At 32.8% G+C, this 27,765-nt stretch overlaps 3 protein-coding genes across 4 annotated transcripts; 1 reads left to right on the top strand and 2 right to left on the bottom strand.

Annotated features, from left to right (window-relative positions):
* Positions 1 to 934: 934 nt before the first annotated feature.
* On the top strand, positions 935 to 17,486 carry LOC130641497 (solute carrier family 15 member 2-like). Of its 2 annotated transcripts, none has more exons than XM_057448312.1 (22): positions 935 to 1,102; positions 2,853 to 2,935; positions 3,336 to 3,370; positions 3,448 to 3,529; positions 3,956 to 4,097; positions 4,773 to 4,862; positions 8,320 to 8,419; positions 9,276 to 9,366; positions 10,947 to 11,107; positions 11,280 to 11,363; positions 11,640 to 11,729; positions 12,219 to 12,263; positions 12,454 to 12,492; positions 12,816 to 12,904; positions 13,416 to 13,497; positions 13,605 to 13,736; positions 14,226 to 14,381; positions 14,460 to 14,666; positions 15,498 to 15,569; positions 15,644 to 15,775; positions 16,401 to 16,508; positions 16,690 to 17,486. In XM_057448312.1, exons 2-22 carry the CDS (start codon positions 2,881 to 2,883, stop codon positions 16,939 to 16,941), a joined length of 2,244 nt encoding a protein of 747 aa, XP_057304295.1. In that variant the 5' UTR covers positions 935 to 1,102; positions 2,853 to 2,880; the 3' UTR covers positions 16,942 to 17,486. The 2 variants fall into 2 exon arrangements, with proteins under 2 accessions (XP_057304295.1, XP_057304296.1); XM_057448313.1 differs by lacking the exon at positions 9,276 to 9,366 and adding an exon at positions 8,856 to 8,946.
* On the bottom strand, positions 17,445 to 21,682 carry LOC130642257 (putative polypeptide N-acetylgalactosaminyltransferase 10). Its single transcript, XM_057449346.1, has 3 exons — positions 21,650 to 21,682; positions 21,177 to 21,317; positions 17,445 to 17,639 (listed from the first exon to the last, which is right to left on the bottom strand). Exons 1-3 carry the CDS (start codon positions 21,680 to 21,682, stop codon positions 17,445 to 17,447), a joined length of 369 nt encoding a protein of 122 aa, XP_057305329.1.
* Positions 17,512 to 26,438, bottom strand: LOC130641498 (polypeptide N-acetylgalactosaminyltransferase 10-like). Its single transcript, XM_057448314.1, has 8 exons — positions 26,048 to 26,438; positions 25,330 to 25,496; positions 24,533 to 24,721; positions 23,141 to 23,324; positions 22,716 to 22,833; positions 21,650 to 22,150; positions 21,177 to 21,317; positions 17,512 to 17,639 (listed from the first exon to the last, which is right to left on the bottom strand). Exons 1-6 carry the CDS (start codon positions 26,377 to 26,379, stop codon positions 21,746 to 21,748), a joined length of 1,395 nt encoding a protein of 464 aa, XP_057304297.1. The 5' UTR covers positions 26,380 to 26,438; the 3' UTR covers positions 17,512 to 17,639; positions 21,177 to 21,317; positions 21,650 to 21,745.
* Between the last annotated feature and the right edge of the window lie 1,327 nt (positions 26,439 to 27,765).

The raw sequence follows: 27,765 nt of genomic DNA, 5'->3' as shown, positions 1-27,765 counted from the left end.
CAAACAGTATATCAAGACTATATCCAGCTTTTGTATGACGGGGGATCACACTAGTTTCTGCGATTTGGCTCAAGTGGTCGAGTTCAGATCTGTGACAGCCTAAAATCTACTCCGAACTGTTCTTCAATGAAACAAAACACAAAATGTAGTTGGTGATTCTGAGAAAGTATTAACTACTTTTTTACTAGACCAGGTGAATTTTACTGTGGTCCATTTGCAATCGCGTACACAGCAAAAATCTTGTTTGGAGAATCACCCATAGGGGCTATTTTTGACGTCAAAAAATTGCGACCCCGTTTGATACGCTGAACAAAAGAAAATATGAGAGAATTAAAAAACGTTTGAAAGACTATATAGTTTTGTTATGGTAACTCTTTTGTACTAATTAGCCTATGTATATGCTTTTATACTGGCATAAAAAAGAGAAGAGTTCATATTTTGTCATGCTTAGCATGTTTTTAATTCTTAAGTATTTTTTTTATTATTATTATTCGAAAGGGAAGTCAAATCCACCGGGGGAGAGTTAGTTTTTCCTGGAAACCAGTAACTCTGAGAAGTCTTATTACACTAGACTGGAGAGTTAATGGCTGGAGAGTCATTTTCAGGGAAGTCAGAATTTACGATGTCATCGGTAAGTCATTTTACAAAAATAACATCTTCAAAAAAGTAAAATTTAAATACTCCATCTTAGGGCTTAGAGCTTAAAAATGACTTGGCTAAATGCAGGCTAAATGAAGGGAGCGTGGTATAAAAAGTTCTAGTACATCGACAAATCTTGCAAATCTAGTATAGTCTAACGTTTTCGCAAGATTTTTTTATCTTTTTCTGTAGTCTTAATTTTTTTACTCGCATTCGATTTTTCTGCCCCGCTTTATTGCATTGCGGATTATTCAAGCGTGAAGATGTATAGATGTAGCATCATTTGCAATTATAGTTCAGCTGAGCGAAGCAAACATTTAAAATCGAATATGGCGGATGGAAAGTGTTCCGGCTAAAATGTAAACAAAGAAGAGAACCAAAAAATCAAGTCAAGAAAAAATGTCACAATTGTCAATTAAATACAAGGTTGTGTAAATGATGAAATTGACGTAATAGAAACTTGGTACGTGTATATAGCTATACATATATATTTCATTGTAGTCAAAATAACATTAGTTTTGACGATAAGACAAATGTTTCAAGGACTTCCATAAGGATATCTAACTAAAAACTCATCAGGGCTATAGAGCAAGCTAGCTAGCTAGCTAGCTAGCTATATAATGTGAGTTCACCACCAAAAGTATAGTGTTGCGTCCTGTCAAAATGAGTCAGTTGGTTGGCTGGATTTTTCCTCAAGATTTTCCAATCTTTAAAAGTAGCTAAATTTGTTTGACTGAAGATATGTTATCAAAGGTATCAAAGGCCAGGTTTACAGGATTACTTACCGACCCTGTTTCTTATAACAAAAATGTAATGTGACAGGATGGAAATCTAAAAATTATGCCAGCAGCATTTTTAATTGAATTTTTTTCGACCGCTGTGATGTAATATGACGGCAATGATAGCAAAATTTTGCTGTCATGGAAATAAAGTAAAATGGCAATTTTTACAAACTGTAAATGCAGTTTCTAAGCAAATTATCATGCTTAAAATGCCTGGTAAACATAATAAAAGTATCAGCACATCACACTGACTGAAGAAGAAGGGTTCTATAGCAACTCTTTTTGGGGAAGTGACTATAATAAGGGGCCTTCAAATTTTTTTTGGGCTCCGTTAGCAGGATATCGCCGCTAAGGTGGGAGGGGGTCTAAAGTTTGAAAAAAAGATCTGCTAAGGATTGAGAAATTTCAAAAATTTGTTTGTGGCTTGAAAATTCTTCGTCGTTCGTGAGCATAATTCCTCTTGTCGTCAATTCCGATAACTTTTATCTACAAAACACGCCCCTGAGCCTTCCAAGATTTATCCGAATGTGTGTATTTCACGGACGGAAATTCGCTAAAAGAGGGGGGAGGGGGTCCGAATCTTAGCGGCGATATCCCGCTAACGGGGCCCGAAAAAATTTTTTGAAGGCCCCTAATGACTATATGTAGCGAAAATAGATAATAATTTGTTGCAATTTATGTAACTCATTTAATAGAAAAAACAAGTGACAACAGCAGTTATTTTTGCTGTCGTTAATGTGATGTATGAAGGCAATTATAACAGTATTTCGGAAAGCTTTTGTCAATTTCCATGGCTGCACACACATTATCATATTTTCTATAGTGGTTCAAGTAATAATTCTAAAAATATTTTTAAAATTTTAAGAAAAGTCACAAAAAATCAGACTATTTTAAGGACATAGCAGAAAAGTTATTCAAAAATAAAACAGAGGTAATAGGGTGAAAAACCATAAGTAAAGTTTATAATTAATTTCAAGACTACTCAATAATCCTGTTAAAATGTTTACTTAGGCAGAAGAACAACGGAATAGATCCGTCCTGTTTTGTGGAGCTAGAAACCCTAAATAAGAATTATGTATAGGTTCATATGCTGTTCTGAAAAGGGCGTGTTGATTTATACTTAGGATATTTGCCGAAGGTGGTCTCTAGTTATCCATTCATTTACACGTTATTTGCTGGTAAAACATTAATGCACAGTAATGGATTTACTAACTCATACTATTGATATCGTTTGTGATAATGTTTATGTTCAGTTAATAAACAAATTAGATAATGAATTTGCAAATTCTTTAGGAGGAAAAAAACTTGCGTTGGAAAAATACATTTTCGCCTTGTTTAGTATTTTATCCAATTAGTATAGGGGATCTGGACTATTTTTGTGCTTTTTATATATAAGTCATGTTTAGAAAATTATTTTAAAATTTATATTAGGTTGTCATTAGAAGTGTCACAAAGTAGTATGGCAGATTATCAGAAATTAAACAATGAACACACTGGTGGTGAAGATGGCGAAGGTCTTTATTTTATTTTTTCCATTGCTTCTGTAACGGTACTTTTTTTTTGTAAAATGATAGTTTTGCAGTTAAAAACAAATTTTGGGAATAGATTAAATAAGCTACTAGCTGTAGTATCAAACAACTTTTTTTAATAAAACTTTTACACACATAAACTTTGGCATTGTTTCAGTTTTTATATCATGTTAATGACATTTCTGTCATGTTTTTTCGGAAGCAAACATTTGACAATTTAGTGGCATTGATTTTTCCACATGTATATTTTAACTTTTGCAAATGGTATCAATGCACACTTGTAAATTTTTCCATAATCCATTAAAAGTCAAAGTAAAAATTAGTACCATTAACACATTTCTCCTATTGTTGTGAGTATACATTTAATATTGATTTTTCTTTGTAGCACCAGCAGAAAATGCAGCTCCGGTGAAATCAAGGGTTTGTGAATATAACATAATTTCAATGAGATTTATAAATTATTAATTATAGACCTAAAGTATGCTTAACATGTTTAGGAATTGTGGGGATATCCAATGCAAGTATACTTTATTCTTGGAAACGAGTTCTGTGAACGATTCTCATACTATGGAATGCATGGTTAGTAAATACATTATCTCATAACCTTTAACTATGTCTTTAACTATAATCTCATGTATGTGTTAATTCTTAATAATTCACCATCATTTAATAGTGGCACAGTCTTTTTAGTGGCACAGGGTTTTTATGCTTCGGGTTTTTTCCTTTAAAAACAGGCGTGGCTTTGTGTGTCGGACAAAATAATGGAAGAGCACATTTACCATATATAAATTGCTTTGTTTTGTGTGTGTGTTTGTGTGTGTGTGTGGGGAGGGGGGGGGTTAAGTTGCCCCCATTCTTTTTGTAATTGGTATCACCTATATTTCCATAAATTTGCATGGCTGCATAGGGTATATATTTTAAAAATTTTGTTTATACATGCAGAATTTTGATCTAAATTTTTGTCAAACTTCTTATTGATCTTCTCCATTTTTTTTCCTAAACTAGCAATTCTCGTTATTTATCTCACAAGTATGTTGCATATGTCGAAGGATGATGCTACTGCTGTTTATCATGCATTCAATATGCTGTGTTATTTTTCACCAATATTTGGTGCAATTATTGCTGATAGTTTCTGGGGCAAATATAAGTAAGTGTTCTTGTTGTTCTGATACAGAGTGTAGTGGTTTTAATTTTCAATTTTTTATGCTAATTAAAAGTGACATGTGGAATACTATTTGTCTGCTTCACATTGGCAAGCTTGTGTTTTATGTTGACTTTTTGTCACCATTTATTTCAGCTGCACTCAATTTGTACTCTTTACTTATTGAATTTAATATATATAATTGTATGTCCACTTATATACCGTGAAGTATGAGGTTTTAGTGTAAAGTATAATTCACAAAATCTGATTAAAATACTAACGCCTTGTATGTCAATCTTTTGTGCTGAAGTTACATCTAAGAATCAATGTGACTCAAAATTTAAATAAAATAGAGCACATTTTGAATTTCTTTTCTGATTTGAATAATATCTTTATCACTATAAATACCATGCATTTAATATGCTGTGTTATTTTTCACCAATATTTGGTGGAATTATTTGCTGATAGTTTCTGGAGCAAATATAAGTAAGTGTTCTTGTTGTTCCGATCACTATTGTCACACTGATCACTATTAAACTTAGCTATGTACTCTTTTTGTCTGTGAGACTGGTGCTACACATCTACCAAACCATTCTCATGTCATTTTATTCCAAACTAATTTTGTTTTGCACGCTCTACATTTTGTCATGTTTTAACTATTATTAATTAATTGTATTTTAGAACCATCTTATACGTATCATTGGTGTATGCACTTGGGAATGTTGTTGTATCATTTACGGCTGTGCCGTCTATATTAAATGCAGTAAATTTGTAAGTTTCAATCCACCTTTGAATTGTAGTTTGAGTTTTGTTGTTTACATTCAAGATGATGTTATCTTGTTATGAGCATTACCCAACGCTTACCTTAAGATACTAATGTTTTTAGAAATATCATAAAAGTAGAAGGACATGTCTTGGTGGGCAATTAATGATACTTCATTAATTGTAACTATATTATAATAGCTTTGTAAACTATAGTTTATAACATTTGAATCTAATTAATACCATGTGCCTGTGGTGAAATCAGCATTTTAAAAAGCATTTTAAATTTTGTATAGCTTTAATCAGTTCTCTGACTGTCCAAATAAAAATTTAGCTTGTTATTTAATGGTAAAGTGAATTACCAATTAGATTTCTCATTGTTTTATAAGCATATGTTTTCAGCTTCTTACTACTAGCCATTTTTTTATATTTTTTTAATAAATAACCTCTTAAATAACCCTAATCTCAGTAGATTGATGTTCAATGTTTGTTGAACAGGAAATAAAATTATTGCAAGATAATATATGTAATCGCATAATTTAATTTATAATAAATTTCACTTTTTCCAAAATTTCGAATTAAAATTCTCCTTTAATGTGTTTAATCTCTCCGTGGTAGTGTGCATTCCCTCACAAACAATTGAATGACTAATGAACAAAAGAAATAATTGAACCAAGTGAATATTTATGTTTGTTTCATTAAAAAATGTTTTATTTATTTATTAATTCCCCCAAAAAAGTTCTCCTTTTTTCAGGAAAACAATAACTTAACTTCAATCTGAAAAAACCAAGCTTTTTGCATTATATTTCAATCAGAGAAAAAAATATAAAAATTTTTGCACTGCAGAACTTAAAAAGAACTAAAAAAAAACATTTTTGAACTTTTTAATTTTATCAACTTTTTAAGCTTATTAAAAGATTGGCAACATTTTTTGCCTTTAGATCTTCAAGGTAATAACAATTTTTGCTGAATCGTCTATTGAGTGTTTAGTGTTAAATGAAGTTGTTTAAAGAACCCTATTAACTGAAAGTACAAACTTTTTGCATTCAATTTTGTTACCAGAAGCTGATAAATAATTGTTTATTAATGGCAGTAGTGCTTTGTTAAAAGTAGTAATACCCTTTCATAAAATAAATGAAATGGTAAAGAACTTTCCTGTTTTCAAAAATATTTTTAGGTCTTGCCATGAATTGTGAGCAATTGTTCAGCCCTGTGTAGTGCTTGCATAAATCCTTGTTACCCAAGCATTCCATTGCTTGCGTTAATATTCACATTTTCAGATAACGTTTTTCTCAAGAATTGATTCGTCTTTTAAATGAAATTTGTTTCATGTGATTATTATATTATGAATATCCAATATTTTTTTACAAATTTATTCTATAGTGAGTCAATAATATACAGACTTTGTTCCCAACCTTTTTTTTGTTAAACTTTTTCGAAAAATCAAATTCAATCAATTTTTTCGTCATACTTTCACTTTTATATTTATTATCAGGGAAGAGATAAATGCATACCTCGCTCCCATTTTTTGTGTAAAAGAAATCCATCCAAAATCATGTGAATCATGTAATCAATTTATGCAAGCGCAAACAACCTGTGCTTCAACTGCACAGACCTATTACGACGACAACAGTGTGCAGTTTTCATCGGTGCGAATGAAGTTTGTTTCATGAGTGTGTTGTTATAGGTAGCTTCTTTCAATTCATAAGATAATATAGCAAACCTATCAATCAATCATTTAAATAGTCATTCAGACAGTTATAGAGAGACTAAAATTAACATTTTTTGTGTGAAAAATATGGCCACCAAAATTGATCCATAGGTTGTTTAATCATGGCAAGGCCTGATTTTTCACAAGGACAGTTAAAAAAATAGTTAATAGGCATTTAGGGTGTTTTTAAAAAATGCATAAATTCAATTTTTAATGAATTCTTAAATTTTAATTCATAAAAAGTTATGTTAAGGGGAACCAAGCAGGGACAGGTCTACAATAGATTTTTATATGATAGGTACTTTTGAAGCTGAAGTGATCAAAGCGACTGTAAAATACAAACACCACTTATGCTATTGTGCAAATCGATAATAACGATTTTAACATTGAATGCACTAAGTTTAAAAAATTTTGAAATAGCAAAATCTGTTTGAAATGGAACCAAAAATTCAAAAACATCTTGGACAAAATAAAGAAGACACTAGAGGTTAAACTGAGACTATATTAAATTGTGTAAAAGTAATCTTAACAGTTTTTTTAATGGGACGTCCAGTGTATGGGGTTTCCTAAATTTTTAATTCGAATCTTAGTATTTTTAACCCTCTAAGGAGGAGTTTTTTGAAGAACCACAGGTTTTGTATACAAGATGCGCTGGGGATCTCTACGCCGGGGATAATATTTCAATAGATTTCTATTGACCAGCTGAATGTGATGTTTATTTTCATGGATGCGTGTTTGTGTAAAAAAACAAGATTGAAGCAACAACATAATAAAATGTTTAAAGAGTAAATTACACTTTTTATATAAATACAATATTTAGTTGTTTTTACATGTTTGTGGACAACCCAAATTTACTTGAAAATAGCATCTTTTGAGGTCTTTTAAAGTAAATCATAATTCAAAGTTTCACCAAACTGTATAATTTCAAAAGAGAAACTTAAAAGAGAAGCTTCAATATGTCTTCTTTCCCCAGCTGTCAAACTAAAAACTTTCTACCAACACCAAACGTTTCACGGCAAAAGCCACTTGCAATTAATTAACCAGAGGGTATTTTTGTCAAGTTTTCATTCTTTGCTGTTTCATAATATAACTTTAATATTAAGTTTTCAAGGGGAATTATTTTATAAATACTCTTTAACTTATCAATAATTTCACAGAATGTTTTTTGTGCATATTTTTTGCATCTCTGTTTTCTGCATCCTTGCAGCCTCTTTACATGAAGTAATGAAATTTGTTTGGATGAGGATTATGTACTAAAATTATAAATTATATAGGTGCAAATTTTACATTGGCTCACAGACTGACAGAAAGCGATTCTAAGATTATTTTATATTTGTTGTGAACAATTATTGCATCACTAATTAAAGCATTGTTTATTTTCATTTTTGAAGGTTTTTCTTTTTTCTTTAATGAATGAAATATTCTCAGCGCACTTGTTTTATTCCTGCGGTCCCAAATTCTGCTATGGCTACTTCTCTACATTAATAATGTTTTTATCATTTTCTGCAACAGCAATTTTGGCGAATCGTACTATGCTTTTATAGTTCCACACTACTATTATTATTTTACCCCTTAGAGAAAAAAGGGAAGTAAGATTCAATTAGGGGTATAATTATTAGAATTTTATCAGAAAATTAAGTACGTCAATGCGACTAGCTTGATATACCCTCTGTTTTATTATCCAATTTAAATTTTCCTATAATCGATATTTTTCTGTTTAGTTTCAGATTTGCATATATACTGTTTTTCTACTAGGGCTGGTCCAGCTATTGGTTTATTTTTAATTGCTATGGGTACAGGAGGCATTAAACCATGTGTCTCTGCATTTGGTGGTGATCAGTTTGAAGTGGGTCAGGTAAACTGTTAAATTATTAAAAGAACTTACCTTTTTTTTTTTAAAGATTAACAGTATGTCCTCTATTATCCATAGCGATTTAATAACAAAACACGCTACACCTTTAATGCAGATAACAAATTCTTCTTCAAAATGGCATCTGTTATTGCAAGAATTGTTTAGATATAAATGTTTTTCTCCTGCAAGCTTAAAAATTGAAAAGTTTTTGCTTGATACCTGTGTGTTTTTAAAAATATCTTTGGTGTGTTTTATTGTGTCAATTTGTCTTTTTTTTTCATTTTAAATACAAATTTTCAATAAACATTGTTCTTTCTTGAAAACCACATTGTGTGTCGAAATGTCTCAAAAATATGTTACTAGGATCATAAAAAAAAATCTATGGTGTAGGGTTTTTTATTAAAACTATCCTCAAGAGTTTTTATTTGTTTATTTTCAGGAAGACAAATTAATAAAATTCTTTTCTATCTTCTACTTCGCCATAAATTTTGGTAGTTTGTCATCAATGCTTCTTACACCTATTTTGAGAGGTGAGATATCGTGGTAGGAGAATACCACCCTACTTTGATCAGCTCATTATAATACTTAGTATTCTAAATTAATAAAACTGCAGCATTAAGTGTCCATGTTTGATGTAGAGGAGTGCATACTCAATTTTTCAAGGAAAGACCAAAAAGAACACAAATAAAAAAGATTGCAGCCAAAATCTTTGTCGAAATTTTGATTGTTGGCTTCTCATTTCGTTAGTAGGACTGTGCTTCATGACTAGAGAAGTACATGAGTATTCTAGTGAGCTTGTCTAAGTGGTTTTATAATTTTTACTGCCATATTTAAAAATAAAATCTCTCTTATTATTTAGGAAGATAAACTTCAAAGTTTCTTTTCCATCTTTTACTTTGCCATAAACTTTGGATCATTAATTGCTACCCTTTTAACACCAATACTCCGTGGTAAGTTAAAATTAAAATTAAAATTAAAAGTTAAATATAATAAAGTTATAAATAAACAAACAATAAATGTAATGTATAAGCGAATAATTACACGAATAATACACGAATAATTTCAGATTTATGTCGGGTTTACATAATCTTGTTATACTTGAAAATAGGTGTATGTACGTTGTAGATTTTTGTTGATTATTTTTTTAATACCATCCTACTCGATAAAATCGCAGTCAAAATATTGGTGACAATTTTTGGCCTTAAAAAGTGTTTTTTGTTGAGAAAACAATAAATGGACATTTCTAACAAGATTGTTTTATTATGGCCATTTCACATTTTCTTCATAATGTTTTAGATTTTTGTTGTTATTTTGTTGTTAGATTTTATTTGGTTTGTTTGTTTTTGTCATTCTATTTTAGTGAAATAGTAGTTTCAAAATGTTATTCACTGAAGTAATTCAAATATTGCTATACATACACGCATACTCTCACCAATGAATACCCTAATTTATGTCTTCCCATATGCCAAAAAATTATTCTGCATATGTTGACACACTTTTTTCTCAAAATGGCTTAAACAAGGGTATTTGACTTGATGTGAAGAGTTTTGAAAACTTTTTCTTACATAAAACCTTAATTAAAGCTTGAATGAAAACAAATTTTATACATTTAGCAATTATCTTGGAATATTACTTGTACCACACGTTGGGGTACGTTCTAGACGTGCAATAATATTGCCTGTGCCAATTGTTGAGGAATGTGCTCGTATTCCATTTTTGTTAAATGCTACTTTTACCATTGTCAAAATGCAGACAAAGCCAGGAACATTTCTATTACTAGTTCCAGCCCACAATAAACCCTGTTTTATATAATTTATTTTCATCTATATTTGTTTTCTTTTCATATAACAGCCATAGTCAAGCTTTGTACGCCATAAAACTTGTCAACTTGTCTAGTCATCAAAATGAGAATATACTATCACCATCACCTTATGAAATACAAAAATATTAAGTAACATTTAAGCCTAGTGTACTAAATCTCCAGTAGACAGGCAATATCTTCTGAAAAAATATTACCAACAATATCCAAAATAATAGGACATAAATAATAAAAGTTAATAATATAGCTAGTACCCAGTTTTTGGATAAAGGTAAAAATAATTACTAGCCTTATAATCGATTCATATCTTAATACTAAACTCATAGAAAGAACCACCCTTAACCTGCATGTTATTGTTCCTATAAAATTAAAATTAAAATACACCCCAAACATGAGGTTAAGGGGTCATATTTTTAGAACTATTAAAATATTGTGCTGAAATTTTCAGGATTTATTAATCTTACTGTAACAATTTATCGCACTAATTTTTATCGAAATCTTGAGGTGGTCCACTTTGCCATGGAATGGGCCTGTTTTGCACCCTTTTTAACAACCATTTAAACGATTGCTCGAAAATTCTTTGAAACAAACTTTAAAAAGTTTATTTATAAAGAATCCAATTACATTGTATGTTTGTAGGCAAACCAGAAAAGTGATTTTTTGAAAAGTAAGTTCAAAGAACATTAAAATATTTAACTTCCATATTCTTAGGTGATGTCAATTGTTTTGGTGATGACTGTTACCCTCTTGCATTCGGCGTTCCAGCTATTCTCATGATTATTTCTGTGATTTTATTTGTTTCTGGGAGTGCTTTATATAAGAAGGTTCCACCAGAAGGAAATGTTGTCGTAGAAGTTGGATCGGCTGTTGGTGTAAGTTTTTTGTATTATTTTTATCTTTCCTTTGTAAAGAATTTTTAAAAGAGGGAGTTTAATCCATGGGAAGGTCTAATAGAAGATTATAATATTAATTTTTGTTTTAGTTTTCTGTTTGCTTGCTAATGCTAAAAGCTGTTGTTAATTTGAGCTGTGTATGTTCGTCTAGAATGCTTTAAAAAATAAACTATCAAATTGTGGTCAGGGAATAAAAAAAAGTCATTGGATGGACTGGGCGGCGGACAAGTTTTCTGTGAGTATGTCAACAACAGTTGTACCTCTGACACACATTCTTTATTTACAGGATCACAACAATAACTGCAATGCAATGTGTAGCATATAATGCTCTTGTTTTTGTCTAATCGAAGTTACGTTAATATATTATTTAATTAAGGAACCTTCATTTAAAGAGTTTTGTTAAGCTTATTTTTTACGTGTATATAATAATTTAAAATTTGCATAAAATGTCCCTACTGACGTAACATTTGTATAATTTGATTGGCATACCTTCCATATAATTCTTTTTCAGCCTGTGCTTATATCCGACATCAAAGCGTTGTTTAAGGTTTTATTTATGTTTCTGCCCCTGCCATTCTTTTGGACTTTATTTGACCAGCAGGTATGTCTTATCTTATTAATAATTGTTATTTTTTTTATCTTCATAATACCTCAACATTTAATTGCTTTATCTAAACATTACTCAAATGACCTACCTAAATTTAGATTTCTTTATGTACATATTACCTTATTGTCCAGTCAGTTCATCTCCATAACAACTTTTTATGTTAAATTTGTTTATCTTCGTAATATTTCCTTGTTTAATTATTTTAACTCCGATATTTGTTTAGTTTTCACATGGATACCTACTCAGCTTTTTTGCTGGTTCCAGGACTTTTTTTAAAATATATAGCCGGGTTTTTTTACATTTTAAAGTTATTTATTGAGGCTTAAAAATTAGTACTTATCTCCCTGAATTTTCGTTTGTCAGCCAGCGTAAGCAATTCCAATTAATGGTTTTTACTTTGCATGTTAAAACATATCGGAGTTTTGTATTTTAAATTAAATGATCACCCTATAACTGTTTTTCTTTTTATTGTTTTGTTTTTAGGGTTCACGCTGGACGTTGCAAGCAATGGAAATGAATGGAGATATTGTAAGCAGGCTTTAAATTAGCCTACTATCTTTTTTACGTCTGGTCTAAATATCTTGAGTTTTTTTTTAAACAGCTTAGTAAGACTTGTTTATCTTAAGTGATTTGACCATGGAAGGTTTGAGCTACATAATAAGCAAAGCATGTTGTGAAATAAAGGATTGTAGAGTAAATATTTAAGTATTTATTTTAGGGTTTAGGTGGGATGGTAATTAAGCCAGATCAAATGCAGGTAAGTTTTTATATCGTTTATATCGTTGCATATTGATTTGAGGTAAACGATCCGAGGGGCTCAAAAAGAGCAAAAACTGACAGATGTTAAAAAGCATATGCTAAATAATAGCATTTTGTTCTGCACCTTTGTATGTGTTTAATAGAGCGTAGTGTTTTCTCATCGTCACCTATATTTATTGTTATTTTAAAAGAATTTCATATAAACATGGGTGTGTGTGGACGCCCAAAACGTCAAAAAATACATAACGTTGCACAATGTTTTAGGTAGAAAAACATATTTTTAATTGTCATTTTTTTATGTTAAAGTTTTCTTTCTTTCAGGCTTTGAACCCTGTTTTTGTTATGATTCTCATACCCTTCGTTGAAACTGTGATATATCCAGTGGGGAAAAAATGCGGACTCTTCACAAAGTAAGTGTATTTTGCATGAGTTATTACTTGTCCGTGGTAGCTTTTCATCGTGACTCATTTGACCATTTGTTTATTTGAATTATTTTACTAGAGATTTGAAAACAGCCAAAACCTGCTTTATCATATATTTTTTTGCTTACTATTTGACTCGATGTTAATACAAGGACCTTAAATTGAAGAAAAGATCTTTATCTGGATTCTTTATTTCGAACAACTAACACAGTTTAACTCAACAGACACTACCCCTAAAGATGTTTTAGATTTCTACAATTCCACTAGATTTTGGAATTTTTGTTTTCATTATAGTAAGTAGCATAGGTATGATGTTTATGTAATGGCGATGATGGCGTTCATATGATTATGCATGTGTACACTTCATATAAGACATTTTTATCTTAAACAACCATTTTGAGCTAAAGTACACCATCTTTTGGCGCAAGAAACCAGATGGAATTCTCTTACAAACTCTTTTTTATTTTTAATGTGTCAATATATTTTTCTTATAATTCAGACCTCTCCAACGTATGGGTATCGGTATGGCATTTACTTCGATATCATTTGTTATAGCAGCTTTTCTTCAGATGAAAATGGAGGTACGTATTGCTTTTCGTGAGACTTTTTTGTTTCTAATTCAGTCGGCTAACCGTTTAATCTCGGTGTAAGGCACTGGCCCTTTGTCATCGTTTGTGTTGTTTTTCAGGCGAAATCATCTGTAGCAAACTTACCAGCCACTGGTTACTCCAATTATCGTGTCATCAACACTGTTCCCTGCGCTATTACAATTGTTGGGGAAGGCGTGAAAAATAAAAACCTCACTGTACCAACTCAATCTGTAAGTATAAGCTGTGTTTCTCAAGTTTAGTAGAGACAGTGTGGTAGAGAAATCCACTTGAAAACTTGATTGAACAGTACACATATTTTTAAAAAAGCCTCTATAAAACATTAAGTACTAGAGCCTGAACGAAATTAAGAAACTCAGTACTATCTACATTAAGAAACATAGCCCAGATGACCTGGAGGCGCTTTTGTTCGAAACGTTTTTTAGAAGGGAATACAAATGAAAAGTATATTTTTCATTCTTCTAACCTTCTTAATTACTGTTAAACGATATAGAATGATGGACAATTTTAAAGAGCTTCAGTAGGTTGAATGTACTGTGTGCACCAAAAGATTAAAAAATCCTGTTTGGGTGACGGAACCTATTGCGACAGGAAAAATCAATTTGTTTTGATCGACGAAAAATTTCGCGATTAGAAACCTGACTCTGTTTCGAACATAATGAACTAGCGTTCACATTTTCTTCTATTCAACCTGTTTATAGGCAACTGAATATTTTGCTGTACCAACAAAATTAAAAAGTTTGCTCATCAACTCCGAATGTCCGCATGACGAATTGGAAAGTCCTGTCAGTATAAGTGAAAAGAAAAGTTACAGTTTTGTAGTTGGAACCAATCACAGCAAGCTAACTGTTCTACAGGTATTTACGCGTTCTTGTAAACAAAACATAATTGTAGGACGTCCTAGTTAATGCAACCTACTTCTGTTCTTTTTGCAGCTTATGGATGAGATGACGCCAACATCACGTGGTCACGCTAAAGTACGTTTCTTTCATGCTGGCGGCTCGGTAAAGGACTCCATTAAAGTCAAGCTGAACGATTCCTTTCAACTTGATCTGTCACCGTTCGAACAGCCGAAATATATTCGTGTGTTGTCTCAAACTTACAAAGTGCGAGTATTCGATGGTACAACAAAGATGGCTGTTGTAAGTGTTTTTTTAAGTTCAACTAGAACTTATTATCAATAATGGAATGTTTTTTGTTCTAAAGCCTTTGGTTGAATTTCATTTTTCCTTGACACTAAATTTATATTTGTTAAGTTGACGTTTCATGCACCCGGTTTTCATGTTGTTTTGGCTGGGACAATTTTCTAATTTGTTGTTGCATGCGAATGCACCAGATACAATGCTCTCAAAAGATAACAAGCCCACATTTTTAATATTTTATCTATATATTTTCCTCTTCAGCGCTAGGACGGGGCCGACAACTCCCATGCCGGTAGCAATAAATTGACGATATGATTATTTTATAGTTTTCTAAAAACAAACCACACATATCAGCACCTATATATCGGTAGCTCACCAGAGTGAACTTTGAAAACAAGTTCCCTCAATCAAACTGAAACTAGATCTTGTAAGAACTTGAAAACAATATTAAAACATCACACAATAAACCAATTTGATTGTTGAATGCACGATGGATGGAGAAAATGGAAAGAAATAACACATTAATTATTTCACGCATGCTTGTAATTCTTGCTCGTCTTTCTTGTTTCATTTCAAAGGCGTGCCACCTTAGGGAAAGAAAATGAAAGAGGAAAAAAGCAATATGGTTGTTTGCACACTTAGTACGAGTTTAAAAAAATTTTATTTTGCGTACTGGCCACAGCAGTTTTTATTCCATTATTCACCATTCTATCCAAACAAGCAAGTAAGTAGTAAGTAGGCAATCTAGTTGTAGGTAAAAAGTCTAGCCGTGTTTAACCTGCTCTTCTTTATTGCATCGTTCTTTAACACGCAAATGTTTTTGTTCTTTAGAAAGAAATAAAGTTTGGTAATGGCGGTATCTACACAGTTGTCATTCAACCTAAAAATGATAAATACGAAAACGTGAGTCCCATGGGAAATTTCAACTACCTGTTTTTGCAGTGTGAATGTAGCATATAACTTTTCTTCTTCTTTAGTTTTTACTGTTTAACTATGCGGATGTGTCTCCACGGCCTATCTGTATCTTGTGGCAAGTACCACAGTACTTAATTATAACACTGGGGGAGGTCATGTTCTCTATCACCGGACTGGAATTTGCGTATTCACAAGTAAGATTTTATTTTATTTTAGTTATTGATTACTTAGTGTCTCTTCTCAGCCAGCCTGATCAACCGGGCAAGGTGACCTCATATGAACAGCCCCTAAGTGTGTACAATTATTGCTTCGTCGAGTATCATCTATATTACGAATTATCTTCGTATAAAATTGAGTAGTCGATTTGAAAAAACAACAACTTTTTCGAAGTAGTTAGTAGTTAAAAATGTATATATTTACGTTTCCTCTTGCCTTTCCTTCAAAAAAGCGTTGAATCGCTCCTTGTTCATCATCTTGCTAAACCTAACTGTTAAAGTTGCTAAATCGGATGTTAGTAATCTTTGATCTTTGCTTAATTACTGCTGAATAAAACCAAAACGTTTTGATTTTGTTTGTAGCTAAACTAAACTAATTTTATGATTTTGGTAAAACCTTTCAATAATTTTTCGGTACAATACACTATTAACTATTCCGTTAAGTATTCTATTTTTAGTAAATTTGATATATAATTTATCGAATAGTTCACTGTCTAAAAGTCAGCAAAGCTTAAATCCGTAGTCCTTTCATACAAGTCTTGTTCAAAGAATAACCAAGAATATTTTTTTTATACATCTTGTTTGAAAGGCAATGTATGTTTAGGCTCCACCCTCGATGAAATCTTGTATCATGGCAGCCTGGCTGTTGACAGTTTCCGTGGGTAACTTATTTGTAGTCATATTAGCTGGTGCCAAACTGACAGACGACATGGTGAGTATAACCAGGCATCGTTTTGTTACAACTATGTTTCTTTTAATTATCAACAGTTTTGCCTAATAAGCCCTGAACACTGATTTTCAATACACTACATAATGGAATAATAATATAAGAATGTGTTCATACTTAGCACGTTATTTTACATTCAATTTTAATTCAAGAACTCTTTTTTTAGGCGGTAGAATTTATCTTTTTTGCCATATTACTCGCCGTCGTTACCGTCATATTTGCTATAATGGCTTATTTTTACAAATACGTCAATTATGGCGCCAGTAGAAACGGTGGTGGTGATGGAGGAGATGAAGCCGAAGAAGCAAATGAGAATACGCCTTTAGTACCAATGGATAATGAGGAGGAACCAGTCCCACCGGATAATTCTGATAAACCTGCAAAAAATGTATCTCTTAATAATGAAAGCTCGCTTTAATAGTTATTTTTTTTAATTTGAGTTTAGTTTCTATTTTTCTATTTTAAACACGTGAAGAAATTTGTTATTTTTTTCAATTTTTTAGTATACACACAAATATTGTGTTTTTAACCTCTTCTTTCCATTTATAGAATGTTTTTGTTACATAATTTGTTTTTTATGGACATATTTTACACCGAGTTGGCAATTAGTGTGAGTGACGTCAACTATGATTTTTAAGAACGCTATGTTACAATCCAACAACAGTGCAATCAGGTGTTGTTAAAAGTCTATATATCATTCGGGAAACTTTTCTTTTGTGAAACCGCTTTTTATTTTAAAGGTTAAAGTAAAAAAAATTACAGCCTATCGGTTGCCATTTCGTCAATCAAGACAATATTTGGCGTTTTTTTATAACCTCACAAGTACGATAATTTCTCTGTTATTTAATATTTAAATATTTTAATTTAAGTATCTGGGATTATCATGGGAATAAAAAATATATATTCCATCATATTTTGTTTCTAAGGTTTGTAACGTTTTAGTAAGGATGCTATCTTCGCCCATTCTGGTATTGGTTTGTTAATATCTTGTAAGTTCATATGCCATTTCTGCAGTTCCGATTGTTGATCGCATAGCTCCAGTGTTATGTGACGTGACATTTTCTTGGTCAAAGCCAAACAGCGGCCTGTACCTTGATGACGAATTTGTTTTGTTTTCTAAGAATGAAGAAAAGCACTTTTTAGCTTCGTGTACACCTTCGTTTAAAACGGTCTATCGCGTTAAGTTTTTCACTACTATCGTGACAAAAATGCTGTTGATCTTTCCTACTGCTTTGTGAAAAAAAATCAAATAGCATGGATGTTAAAAGAAAAATTAGTCGTTTAGCCCGTGAAAGAATCTACGAGTTCGCGGGTCTTTAGATATTCGCCCATCGTACGTATTTCCCACATCGGTATATCGGTGCATTCTTTTTCGCCTATCAGCACGAATCTCCTTAACCCTATTCGGTCCGACGGTTTTTTTTAATAACTCCTGATTGCTTTGTTATCCTGCATGCTAAATCTTTAGGTCCCATACCTTTCAGAGGCTTTGATATTGGCCATTACTCGAAACTACCCCTCAAAATCTCTATGAAATCCTGAAATTTCAAAAATATAATAACTCCTGTTAGGATTATCCTTAGAACTTGAAACTTGCAACACAACTTTGTTTTATCAAGAAGAATCATTTTAAATAATTTGGACACGTGACTAATCCGATTTCCCGATTTTGTCGGATTTTACCCGAAAATCGGTAAAAAACGGATTTTCGGGCAAATTTTGGCAATTTTTTATCCGATCCATGTAAGATATGTTAAATAACTTGTATTTAGCTTTCAGAAACTTTAAACAGAATGAAAAAATTCGCTCTAGAACAAAAGTAATTAAATTTTAACAATTTTCAAGCTTCTGATGACGTCACAGAAAATGTGCTAACGCAAGCAAAAATTTATTGCCGCCATTTTGTTCCTTTTATGGCGTACTATAAGTGTGCCAAGTTTGATTCAATTTGAACAATCCTATGAAAAGTTATTGAGGGGGGGGGGGGGGGGCGGAATCCCCCCCGGTCATAGTATGTTCGAAAAAACCCGGACCGAATAGGGTTAATAGCCATTGACTCTCTGATCGTGCGTCAAATTGGTACCGCGAGTAACGAGAGACAGAAAATGCGGTAAATAAAGGACGGGCAATCCTGTGGATTTATTGACTAGTCTCTATAGTAATAGCCATATTTTGTCTCTTTGCGCGCAATATGGTTACCGATATCCCTTTTACCTTCTGAATTAATTTAATTATATTTATTTTTTAAACTTAGTAAAATAAATAAATTAGAGAATAAAATAAATGCATTGTTCTTTTAGTACGCCATTTTTTATGTAAACTCGTGATCTTTATCGCCTATTCCGCTCACGAACCTGAAAAAAATTAAATGCGAAATCGTTTTACCGACTCTGTTTTGATCGCTCGCGCGTAGTATACCAATCACGACACCCATTTCTCTAAAATACCAGGCCAAGATTATCGCGGACAAAGGCCATTTAGAGTTTGAAAGTGGTCGTGTGTGGTCAGTGTGAGGTGTATAGGCCTGTTTGACCTTTTTGTCCTCTGAAATCTTCATATTTTGTAATATTTAAATTTCTGTTTGTTTTACAAAGTATTTTCACGTACAGATCTTAAAAGCACCAGTTTTGGGTTTTTTGGCCAAGAACGAAGTTTTTAGGGAGCATTCTACAGCCAGCCAGCTAGCCACATTAAGAGCTAAAATTTTCGACGGAAAATCTTTTGGCATGAAAACTTCCGCGGTAAAACTTTTAAATACAATGTTTTATTTCAGCGGAAAGAATTTCGGACAAAATTTATATAGTCAAAAAATGTGTGCCTAAGTCTTTTGAACAAATTTTAACCGAATTGTAAAAGTAATTATTACGGGAAATGACACAAGAAGAAGGCTAGAAGTATTTATATTTATATCAAAATTAAAAAAAGGGTCTTCAAGATCCAACTTTATAGACAGAGCCTCAGTCAAATGTGAAAATAACGAAAATAATAAGTTCAAAAACTACAGTTTTTATTGATTTTCTGATTACCCTATATTTAAATTCTATGCACTGGTCTTTTTTTTTTAAAAAAAAGAAAAAACAAAAATTTTCGGACGAAAAAACTTTTGGCACACACATATTTCGGACAAAGAAAAAATTCTCGTTCGTAATGTAGCTAGCCTTAGTTATTACTATTCTGTGTGGTATAAGAGCTTTTTTCTCCTAGCCAACATTTATTTTATGTTGGGCTAATTTAGCTAGCTCCTTAGCCTCTGGCTAAAAAGTGAAAGTAGCAAAACGAGTGTGGGTACAACAAAGTTCTTTCTTAATCAATAATTCTCACGCAATGCCGTTAGGTAGCTATCTAGCTGATTCTTTTTTACTATCCTGAAATTTTATTCCAGAAATATTATTTTTTTAATTGAACGAGATAACGACGGGCTGTTCCTGTGATTTTATATAGCCCGTTGTTGACGACAGATTGTTTCCTGTTTTTTTGTTTAAACCAAAGCTGTGATAAGAAAAGGGTATGACGCCTATATGGAAAGCGCTTAACCCAGTATTAATAACAGAGTGTAGCCTGTGTTGTCAGGTAAACTAATGCTGCGATACAGTTTTTTGAAAAGGGGATTAAGCCTAAACGCATGTGCGGTACGGTGTACCTGTACTAAGCGCTCAGTCCAGTGTTAACGACGGTCTGTTTCCTGTGTTTCTGTTTAACCGAAGTTGCGATAACGTTGTTTTTTTCAGAAAAGGGTATTAAGCGCTCAGCCTCGAGTAACATTCATTTTTTACCAGGGACATTCTTAAAAAAATAAAAAGGTTCGCTGACTGTTTTTGATGTGACGAGTAGCAACGAGTTTTAAACTGTGTTTTTACTTTAGCTAAAGTTATAAAAAGTTTTTTTTCAAAAACATATTACACCGGAAATATATTATACCATATATTACAGCATAAAGTTGTGTGCACTTCACTCGATTTACGACAACCTGTACTAACGCGCTTCACCGGAATGTGTGGCACAGTTTACGATTCTTATTAATCGCTCTGCCGGGCGTTCAACGCTGAGTAACAAACTTACTTGTGGCTTAGTCTCGCGATTATTCTCTATTATATAAAAGCCGTATTTTTCTGTCTGTCTGCAAAAGACGCATCGTGTCACGGCCGCATTAAATTTTCATATCTGCACGAAATACCGAATGCGATATATTTTTACCGACTTTTTTTTGATCGCCTGCGTGTAGCAACCAATTACAACGCTCGAGTTTTTTTAAAAAAGCAATCCGAAATTTTTGCAGCCTCGACATGCCGACGAAGGAACGTGTAAACCAAACCACAAAGGCTATTTTTGCCTTCTAAAAGCTTTTTATTTTTGTAATATTTGATTTCTGTATGTTTTCACATGTTAAGGTAATATACCTTTTTCAAAAAATCCGTGTTGTCATAGTTGCGGCGCCGTGGTAAATAATTACAAAAATTTCGAGTTAAGGAATATGGTTAGCGACAAGGTTTGCTGGTCCTTTTAGAGTAATTGCTTAATATATTTTTATTTCTAATGACTTGTCATTTTGCAGCCCACGATTGTTGACAGATCATGTGTGGCGCAACTACTTTGAACACACAGTATACGGGTATTATGATAGAGACCAGTCTGTATAATCGGACTAGCATTTACCTTCATGTATGCAAATCTTTGATTTCCATCTTCTCTTTCGTGACATCTCTCCAAATATAAATTACTCATATCACCGTCCTTTACATCTATACAATCTTCTAATCCTCGACGAAACTCGTTTATATATGTCCAGTGAAACTTCTAAAACAAGTAGAAAAAGTTCAAGTATATTTTGTATTAGTGACATTCGTCGTAAATATCGTTCTTTTTATTCTGATACCAGATGAATCTAATTTTTGTTAGGCAGCGCAGATGATCAGTGTTAGAACATTTTCGATCCCATGGGGTCTTGTATGTTTTGCGTGTCAAGATGAGGATGGAAGCAGCTTTAGGTTTTGGGCAGCAAAATTTAAACAATTTTAACGTTGGTGACGATGCACAGAGAACCTACGAAAACTTATTTTATTGCAGAGAATTAACTAAGAAGTTGGTCTTTGTTCAAAAATACTAAATGAAATTTCGTGTACATGTACCTGGGCACCGTCGTCTTGACAACTAGAAACCATAACGGCGTCTCCATACTTTTGTCCAGTCAGGTCAAAACACTTATCTGTTTCTACATGACGGATCTAAAAACAATCAAAGAAAATAGGTGCATGCGAAAAAATAAGTACATTTTTATAGTTCCGAACATGATATAAACAACCATTCACCTTTCCCACGGCTCGGTTTGGTTCAAATCTGGTCCTCACTGTATCATTAGCAACATTATCGAGGTACCATGCAAAGTCTTTACACTTTAAATGCTCCCGTAATGCTTTTCTTTGGGACAAATCACCATGAATTTGCACCTTAATGTCTGGTCTGTTATAATAAAGAAATTCTTTGAAGCCGTCCATCCAAACTTCGGCCACGCGTTTAAAATTAATTAAAGCTGCATTCATTTTGTTTGATGTGTATGGTACCTTGTCTCTATAAACGTGGCCGACACGTGAACAGGGAATGTTCAGCATTTGTCCACCACACATCCATAACTACGAATGATTATACATACATACAAAAAAAAATCGATGCAACCTCTAGGCCTTATTACACACAAACTTTACACACAATATTACACACAAAGATTGTAATACTGTTCCAATATGAGCATACTGTTCTCATATGAGCATACTGTTCTCATATGAGCATACTGTTCCCATATGAGCATACTGTTCTCATATGAGCATACTGTTCTCATATGAGCATACTGTTCTCATATGAGCATACTGTTCTCATATGAGCATACTGTTCTCATATGAGCATACTGTTCTCATATGAGCATACTGTTCTCATATGAGCAATCATATTCGCCATTTCCTATTCATGCTAAAATACTTCTTCCTTAAGGAAATCAAAATGACGCACGTTCAACTAATAATGTTCAGACGTTTAAATATATGCTTTTTAAGCTATGCCATATTTAATTAAAAGGCAAAAGCAAGATAATTTTTCTCTCTTTTGTATTTTATATAGAGCTTTTCCTTATCTGTCATTGTTGCTGACATCTTCATGGGCGCTCAGTCTAAACACAGCATCATTTCACAAAATTTTAGTTACCTTGAATGAAATTTCATACTGTTCTCCACCCCACACATACATTCCAGGATCATATTTACCTAATTCTTCCCAAAACTTTCGTGAAATTGCAAATAAACCACCAGCCATTACTGGAGATCTGGACAGAAAAAAAAGGAACGGAAGTATATATCACAATGCATTGATAATAACACGGACACTTTATTTTTTCACATATTAGACTATTTGTTTATTCAAACAGAGAGGAGTTGATACAAGTTGCGTGCTATTTCAATGACATGAGAAAAAAAACTGTATTACTTTTATTTTTACTTTATTTCTTACTTTATTTAATTATTCCCACTTTCTTGACTTACAATCATTACGATTGTGAGCTGTTCTGGAGTACGTATTAAAATAAGATGCTTATTTGACGGAAAGAGGGGGGGGTAATACGAAAGACTGACTTCACTGGATCCGCTTCACTCCTTCTAGCAATTGATTGCTCGGCTGTTATGATTCTTTCTTTGTAATCAAACCTCCAGTTAAATGTTCCACGCTTGTATGGATCCACAGAAACATAACTGAAGTCGCCATGTCGTATCACATCTATAGATGGACACGTGACTACTCTGTAGTCTCTTTCAATTTCTACAACAAATTGTAACTTGATTATCAAATTGAAGGTTATTGTTAGCTTTTTATGTTTACGATAATTTATGGTATAAAAAGTTATTACGAACATAATCAGCGAACTTAGTCTATTATTACGGAGCGTCTTATCTGACATACCTGCCAAGAAGCAGTGAAAGTAATTTTGGTAAACATGACGTTTCGCACAATCGAATGTCAATGTTCGTATCAATTTTATTGCCCTTCTATTCTTCAACCTATAAATGCTTTTCAGTTAGTGCTTTGTTACGTAACAATTTATTTAATTTTGTATATCATTTTATTAAATTTTTGACAATACCTATAATTTGAGCTGCGTCTAATATGATCGCCGTATTCTGTCGGCGCTACGGAAACACGAAATGCCATATATAAAAGACGGCCGGCCCCAGGAATTTATCTACGAGCTATTTTGGCTTTTTGACGCCGAGTTAAGGGACAAGTCGACGTCGGGTCTGTCTCTGCGCAAAATGGCACCGCAGTAGCGAGACATGCAAAAGGCGGTATATCAAGGGCGAATCCGTGGATTTATCCACGGACCACCGACTAGTCTCCTTTACAAATACCAGTATTCAGTTTGTTCGTGCGCGAAAAATCGTGCTACAAACACACCAATAGCAAACAAGATATATATTTGTTGTGACAGACTTGAGCCAAAAATGGTAGCAAGTAGCGACATTTGATTTTTCTATCGACTAAAGTTATTCTTATAATAGTCGTGTTTGTACTAAGAACGGACACCTCGTATTTTGAATTCTGTTAGTGGTTTGTGTTTTACGTGCAAGAAGTGTTATTAAAACTAAGGCCTCCTTTTAAACCTCCATGTTTAAAATATTACAAACTTTCTCTCTGGATTGCTTTGCATAGTTAAAAAAAGCTTTTTTATAAAGTTATTTAAACAAGGGTTTAGGGCCTAAGTAGCCAAGGGCGAGGTCAGGGGAATTGAAGTTTATTACTTGTTTTTTTTAAAAAAGAAAAGAGTTGTAAAATTAAGAAGGGTCTAAATAGGATCTGCTTAAAAAAGTGCGACAGATGTGGTTTTTACACAAAGGGTTGTTACCATATTTTAGTGAATTTGTTTCTACGTGTGCGATCACACGACACATAATACAGTAAATCACTTGAAAAAGTAACGTAACGTAAAAACAAAACTAAACATCCGAAATGAAAGTTGACGAATCACATACCAGACAATAACGGCGGCAACCATCCGACATTCGCTTCACAATGTGAATCGAGGAAGAGTAAAACTTCACCAGTTGAATGATCTGCTCCATACACGCGTGCACGGATTAATCCTTCTCTTTCTTTCGTACGTACAAGTTTCACTTTGGGATAATCCTTTATGTAAGTTGCTAGTGGACCCTTTAAGTGCTCTGTAATAAAGATCAATTAGAATTTTATACCTTTTTATATATAAGTCTAAAATATTCTGACATTACGAACAACGGGAATCATAAGCCCTTATGCTATCTTGTCCAAATTTCCATAATTCTGTTGTGGAAGGTTATCAAGTCGAACACAGAAGTAATAGACACATTTTAGAACTTGATGCGATTAACAAAACCGTGAACATATAGCTAATGTCAGTGTAAAATTCTGCTTAGAAAAGGTTTTTAAGTTTAATTTATTATAATTATTTTATTTTGTGCCATTTTTTGTAAGCAATAAAAGGAGATGGCGAGTGTAAAGCAATGGGAAGCTTATTATTGCAAGCGATTCATGCGGATTTGTAACATGGTTTACATGTATTACTGATTAGCCTGGTGTCACTGACAATTAAATTGCGTACGCGTTTACTTTTATTTATGCACAAAATTTGACGTCCAACGTCTTATCGCTAAGCTCCCAGGTAGTTGATTACTGCAAATTTATTGCTTTAATTTTACATCGCGTAATTTCATGCTTAATAACAAGGAAATTTAAAATCCACAATGAAAAAAGGTAGTAAAGAAAATATATACCATAACATCAGTTTACGTACCTTTTGAACTGAAATCGTCGCAGAGAACTATTTCATGGAGCAACTCAGGAGGAGATCTGTTAATAACTGAGTGCACAGTACGCAGTAACGTTGACCAACCCTCATTATGAAAGATAATAATGACGCTTACTTTTGGAAGGATGATTTGATATTTCTGGTAGTGACAACTAAGATAGGAAATGCGTAATAATTTAGACAAGTGTATTGCGTTGTCTTATTTATGAATTTTTGAAAGATTGCGTAAGTCTGTTGACATTATAAGGATTGATGATTAGGTCAACAACAGGATCGTCACGTCCTTACATTTTTAAAATTCTAGGAAATTTAAAAGAATAAACATTAATGTTTTAGAAGGAAATGAAAAATAGTATGTCATTTTCTGATGAAACTAAGTTAAAGATAAGTTGATTTTACTTTGTCCAAAATAAAATTGCAAAAAATAACTACTTTTTTAAAAATAACACGAACAAAATATCATTAGCAATTTTAGGAAATTTTAGAAAAAAGAATTGATATATTTTGTTAGACCATTTAGTTGAAGGGTTTCTTTAGATGAGCACTTTATCGAGTATACAAGAGAAAACACTTTCGACAGTCGCCAGGAACGAATTTACTTTTGAGATCTCAAAGATGTCTTCACTACACTGCTTGATTATTTATCTGCTACTACTTTGTTACAACTACTTATGAATCATAAGAAAGAAGTCGACAAACTTACGGTATCGGTCTGTTATCGATAAGTGATCTATGCAATGAAATTTTATCACTAACCAATTGATTGAAACCATATTCTACGTATGATGATTCGCTTGCTTTTTCTTCTTCGGGTTCTGTTTTAACTCCTCTGCCACGCTCACCTGGCTGAGCAGAATCTGGACTTGAATCAGGCTCAATCCATTGAATTAACATATTATTGTTATTTTCATTCACATTCATTGTCAGGCGAGTTTGCATTCGGTTGAAATTAAGAAAAAGAAGAGTGGTGGCACAAAAAGTGCATAATATGAGAAGTGGTTTCATTTTCCATTGGATGTGCGTACCCATCTCCATCTACTGTTTGGCTCTAAACAAACAAAACTTGTTTAGGTATGAGAGCCATATTAAACAGTATGAAAAAAACCTGGTCTTCAGGGTGCTTTATTTTTATTTCATCAAAGCAAGTGTCTTAATAAAAAAAAACTTCTGTGTTTATATAACATTTTAGCGATGGAAACTAAATACCACCATGCACGTCGAAGATCTAACAAAGTACGAGCCATAGTCTATCGAGAAAACGATGCTGCAAAAGTCTTTGTCAAATATTTGAATGAAATAACAAAAAGGATGCACAACGATCACCTAAAACCCATAAGATATACCATTTAAGGGTCAATCAGTGCATTTAAAATGTATAACCAACGAAGACGATGTAGCATGTAAAGATGGGACACCTCAACAATATATTGCAAGAAATACTACACAAAACAAAACTGCTACATATGCAACAAACCAGTAAACAATTCAAGAGTAAGGGATCACGACCACTTCACGGGAAAGTTTAGAGGTCTAAAACATGACAACTGCAATCTAAACTATAAAACATCATCATTCATACCAATAATCTTCCACAACCCTAAGGATATGATTCTCACCTATTCATAAACTAACTAGGGGAAATAGAAGGAGACATCAGTCACTTTCCAATATATAATAAAAAGTACATCTCATTCTTATAATATACCCGTCGACATCAAGCAAAACGTTCAACTAAGATTCATAAGCAATTTCAAGTTCATGACACGACCCTTTGTCAAACTATTTAGCAACCTTACGTAACACAAAATAATTTTAAGTCATTATGACGGTAAGCAGCTGGAATTGATAAGAAGGAAAGGTGTTTATCCATACGATTGCATAAATAGTTTTAATAGATCTAACAAGATGTCATTACAACTCATTGAAGTGTTTTATAGTAAACTATACAAAAAACACATAACCGAAGAAGATTATCAGCATGCGAAGATCATATGGAAAACGTCCAACATCACGAACATGGGTGAATATTACGATCTACTTCTAAAATCCGACGTCTTCCTACTAGCCGATGTATTCGAATACACAGCACCCGACTTATAATAGTATTATCTAATTCCACATCGGTAAAATTAACCTCCTATCCTATGTTACAATCCACCTACATGCATGTCACAATTTTTTGAAAACTCAATACGCGGTAGAGTGTCTACCATATCGAACAGATACTCAAATACAAACAACAAATACCTGAGAGACAACGATTCAGAAAAAAACATCACAACCCCTGATATACCCTGATGCTAATAGACTATATAGATTTACTATGTTAGAACCACTACCTACAGAAGGATTCAAATGGATGACGGAACACGAACTAGAAACCATAAAGTTTAACAGCGATAACGAGGAGTATATGTTGGA

Source organism: Hydractinia symbiolongicarpus, chromosome 4 (assembly GCF_029227915.1).
Source record: "Hydractinia symbiolongicarpus strain clone_291-10 chromosome 4, HSymV2.1, whole genome shotgun sequence".
NCBI lineage: Eukaryota > Metazoa > Cnidaria > Hydrozoa > Anthoathecata > Hydractiniidae > Hydractinia > Hydractinia symbiolongicarpus.
This window is presented reverse-complemented; position numbering and strand designations above follow the sequence as displayed.